The sequence below is a fragment of the Vipera ursinii genome (assembly GCF_947247035.1).
Source record: "Vipera ursinii genome assembly, chromosome: Z".
Classification (NCBI taxonomy): domain Eukaryota; kingdom Metazoa; phylum Chordata; class Lepidosauria; order Squamata; family Viperidae; genus Vipera; species Vipera ursinii.
In genome coordinates this window covers 6,101,524-6,106,556 of record NC_139517.1, presented here as the reverse complement: position 1 = coordinate 6,106,556, position 5,033 = coordinate 6,101,524, and the positions used below count along the sequence as shown (strand labels likewise).

At 35.2% G+C, this 5,033-nt stretch overlaps 1 protein-coding gene across 1 annotated transcript; it reads left to right on the top strand.

Annotated features, from left to right (window-relative positions):
* Positions 1-4,106: 4,106 nt before the first annotated feature.
* On the top strand, positions 4,107-5,033 carry LOC310649032 (olfactory receptor 6X1-like; the record flags this gene model as incomplete). The annotated part of the gene is made up of 1 exon (XM_083377281.1): positions 4,107-5,033. The coding sequence occupies one exon, from the start codon at positions 4,107-4,109 to the stop codon at positions 5,031-5,033; it is 927 nt and encodes a 308-aa protein (XP_083233407.1).

Below are 5,033 nucleotides of genomic sequence, written 5' to 3'. Positions count from 1 at the left end.
TCAGACTATCCTCTCTTGTGGAAGAGAGTTATATGTAGAATTTTTCTGTGTTAAAATTATCTTCAGAACATGTTTGACAATGGCCAGAAGGGTAAGAAAGGAGATTCTACAGTTTTCTTCTTAAATATGTTGTTGTCGACAATTCTGTGTTCAGTACGCATAAATCCTGTTGAAATGTCAACCTAAGCAAGTTTCTGCAGATCCTCATCCTACTGAAATTCAGCATATCACCCAAATATGTAAAACTTTGATGTATGGAAATTGGCAAGGCTGCACCTAATTTAAAATCTCAGGTTCAAGACCCCTGAACTGGATGCAACATGGAAATTGCTTGGGATCTAAGGTGTAAAATTGAAAGAGGTTAAGGAAAAAAACAAAACAAAACAAGGGATATTGAATTGTTTTGCTAAATCCCACTGTGGACATCTTTCCACAAAGATCTAGCCAGGGAGGAACAGGAGGTTCATAAGTGCCCTGATTCTAGCAGTTGTCAGTATGATGGTCCAAGAGATGGAGATACAGAGAGAGAGAGAAGGAGAATCCCACCTGCTCCATCATTTTAGCATTCTACGATTTGGAATCGGCTGGTTTATTTTATTTCTTTTATAGATAAAGAAATCTATGACCGTCCTTTTTAAAGAATTCCTTGTAAATCTCTCTGGTGATTCTCAGTCATCCAGGTCATGGTTGCCCCAAAGGTGCTTTCTTTCTAAAGGAAACTGGACTTTCTTGTTAGCTTGAAAAAGTTTCACTTCTCATGGACACTGGACAATTTTGTTTGTCTTTATTTCATCTGATTGGCACTCCCAAAGGACCAAGATAGTTGTAAAGCTTTAGAGTAAGTTCAAAGAATAAGACAGGTATTGGTAAAGGTTTTTCTGATTATTGATATAAAATTAATATATCACTCTTTCCATGGAGATTCTTTTTTAGACTTTCTTTTCCTTTTTTAACAATCATAATCTGAGCATGTAAAGACTCTTCTCTCATGAAATTTTAGATATCAGTCCTGAATGTCAAAATGGTTGTCTCAAAGGAGCTTTTATCAAAAAAAAAGCAACTGGACGTTCTTTGTTTTTTCTTGACGATGTTTTGCTTCTCAGTCAAGAAGCTTCATCATTTCTGACTGGATGGTGGGGGGAAATGGAAGGATTAATTCTGACAGGAAGAACTTACATCACACACACAGAGACATCATATAGTCAGAATTGAAGAAGCTTCTTGGATGAGAAGCCAGACATCTTCAAGGAAAAATAAAGAAAGTCCAGTTGCCTTTTGGAAAAGCACTTTTGAGACCTCCTTTATTTAGTAAGATATTTTTAATTGTGTTCTTTTATTTCAGGAAGAAAGAATATGGCCAGTGTAACTTCTGAAATATCAATCCAAATACTGAGATATAATGTTGTTGATTAAAATTCGTGAATCAACTAAAATAAAGGGAATAAAGGTAAAGTAGAATGACTATAGGCTAAGGGCATTTGCGGATGACTTGGTTGTTACACTATCTCAACCGATTCAATCGGTTATAGATTTGATGGAAATTATAATTCAATAGGGGAAAGTCTCTGGATTTAAGGTAAATAATAATAAGACTAAAATATTAGCTAAAAATATGTCCATGAATGAAAAGGAAATGTTAGTAAAATTGACAGGTTTTGAAATAGCGAAAAAGGTTAAATATTTGGGAGTATATATCACAGCCTCTAATGCGAAATTATATAAGAATAATTATGAGATGTTATGGTTTAAAGTGAAAAAAGGATCTAAATAATTGGAAGAAACTACAATTATCTTTGTTGGGGAAAATTGCAGCTGTTAAAATGAATGTTTTACCAAAGTTTCTTTTTTTGTTTCAAATGATACCTATTTTGAAAAAAAGATGCTAATTCGGATGATTGGCAGAAGGGTATTAATAAATTTATCTGGGCAGGGAAAACACCAAGAGTTAAACTTAAGATTTTACAAGACGCATGGGAAAGAGGAGGACTTAAGGTGCCTAATTTGAAATTATACTACGATGCGGTGGTTTTAACACTGGTTAGTGATTGGCTTAATTTAACAAACAAAAGTATACTTTATCTTGAGGGATGGGATTTATTTTATGGGTGGCATGCATATTTAATTTATGATAAAAAAGTTGATAAGGCTTTTAAATCTCATATTTTAAGAAGTGCTCTATTGCGTGTCTGGAAAAAGTATTATTATAAGTTAAATTATAAAATACCAATCTGGGGAATTCCTGGACATGCAATAGAGAGTGTATCTATGGGTGTAAATTTGGATATGACTTCTTATAAGGAATTACCTAGATTGGTAGGGAGTGATTGGCAATTAAAGTCGTTAGGTGAGTTAAAACAAGAAAATATTGTACAGTCCTGGTTCCAGTATACTCAATGGCAAGCTAGGTGGAAGTTAGATCAGAAGGTTGGCATTACATTAACAGATGAAAATTTGGTAAAACAGATCAAAACCGAGCGCATATAAAGAGAATTTACAATGCTTTAATAGAATTGGACTCGTAAACGGAACTAGTTAAAGATTGTATGGTAAAGTGGGCCCAAATATTCATGAATCGATTCCATTGGATATATGGGAGGTAATTTGGGTTAGAAATGTAAAATTTACTCAGGCCCAAAATTTAAGAGAAATTTTTTATAAAATGTTTTATAGGTGGCATTTGGACCCTAAAAAGTTGTCTTGTATGTATCCTAATTTACAGTTTAAATGCTGGAGATGTGGTAGCTTAGATGCTACTTATTTTAATATCTGCTGGACTTGTAGAAATATAAAAGCTTTTTGGATTAAAATTTGGTGGAACATTCAAAAGATTTTTAAGAGAAAGAGAAAGTTCACTCCACAGTTATTTTTATTGGCTGTTATTACAGATTGTGATACTAAAGAAATTAATTTAATGTTGAATTTGATAACAGCTGCAAGGTTATTGGTAGGGCAAAATTGGAAGAAGGATTGCTTGCCTTCCATAGAAGAATGGACGCTTAAAGTGTCAAACTTAGCAGAAATGGCTAAGATCTCTGCTTATTTGAAGGATCATTCACAAAAAAGGTACATTTCGGTTTGGAGAAGATGGATAGATTATATCCAGGATAAATATGGGACAAAAAAGTTCCATTTAGCTTATGAGTAAATTTTACATTGTTATTATTATATTTACTATTAGTATAGTTTAATAACTAGGATATTTTTTGTTTGCTTGTATTTATGTTATAGGGAGTTAAAGTGTATTATGTATTTGGTTATTTATATAGTTGGTTAATGTTAGCTAGATTTTGATTATTATATATTTGTAACCCTGTAATCAGCTCTGGGAAGTGGGGAGGGGGAAGGGGGGTCAAGGGTGGGTTGGGGGGATAATATTGTAATTTTTATAAAACTTTTCAATAAAAAAAAGAAGCTTCATCAGTTCTGACTGGATGGTGGGGGGAAATGGAAGGATTAATTCTGACAGGAAGAACTTACATCACACACACACACACACACACACACACACACACACACACACCATAAAGTCAGAATTGAAGAAGCTTCTTGGATGAGAAGCGAGACATCTTCAAGGAAAAATAAAGAAAGTACAGTTGTCTTTTGGAAAAGCACTTTTGAGACCTCCTTTATTTAGTAAGATATTTTTTTTTCTCTCCTTAATTGTGTTCTTCTTTTATTCCAGGAAGAAAGAATATGGCCAGTGTAACTTCTGAAATATCAATCCAAACACAGAGATATAATGTTGTGCACCTGAATTTTGGCATCACCATAGTGACTTTTCACATACTTTCTTGTGTAATTTATGAGAAATGATGAAATGAAATACCTTTTTTCACTTAAATGTGTGGATCTTATAACAATACTAGTTAATTTTCCAGACGGACAAATTTAAATAAATAGAACATTTCAGAAGTTTTAAATGCACTGTGCTTCTCTTCCTACACCCTTCTTTCCTGCTTCGAGTTTTTTTTCTTCATTTGCTTCCATTTCTTAACCTTATTTATATATATAATGCACACGGTAGCAATAATTTTTGAAATGCTATATGCCATCTGAGCTACCACTGAGAAACCACGGACAATTCTGAAATGATGCAGCCTAGGAATATGTCCAGAGTGAGTGAATTTATCCTATTAGGAATTCCCTTTCTGTACGATCTTCACCGAGTCTTCTTCGTGGTGGGTCTGCTCATGTACCTTATAACCATCCTTGGGAATGGCTTCATCCTTATCATTGTAGCAATTGAGCCAAGACTTCAGACACCAATGTACATCTTCCTGAGCAACCTTGCTTTCCTGGAGATCTGCTATACCTCCACTGTGGTACCCAAATTGCTACAGACATTTATAGAAGCCAAAACCACCATTTGCTTCCATTGCTGTCTGGCTCAAGGATTTTTTCACTTCTGTTTTGGTAGTACAGAGCTCTTCATCCTCACAGCTATGTCCTTTGACCGCTATCTGGCCATCTGCAAGCCGCTTCAATATCCCATCATTATGTCCAAACATGTGTGCCTTCAAATGTCTTTGGCCACTTGGTATGCTGCCTTTGTGATTATCTTTTTTCATTATTTTATTCTTTGGAGATTGCCATTCTGCAGGTCCAATATTGTTGACCATTTCTTCTGTGATATTGGTCCTCTGTTGAGCCTTGTCTGTGCTGATATTCATGTCATTGAGTCCCTCAGAATATTAACTAGCTTTGTCGTTGTGATTATGACCTTACTTCTCATTACTCTGTCCTACATTTTTATCATTGCCACTGTCCTGCGCATTCCCTCCGCAGTAGGACGGAAGAAGGCCTTCTCTACCTGCACTTCTCACCTGCTGGTGGTGTCCATCTTATATGGAGCTCTTGTTTTTATGTACATGAGGCCCAATGTCCAGTCTTCATACCGCTTGACAAGGACTGTGGCGATCCTGAACACCACTCTTACCCCAATGCTGAATCCTTTCATATACACAATTCGTAATGCCGAAGTCAAAAAAGCTGTCCAGAATGTAATCCATAAAAGGAAAGCGACCTTGAATTGA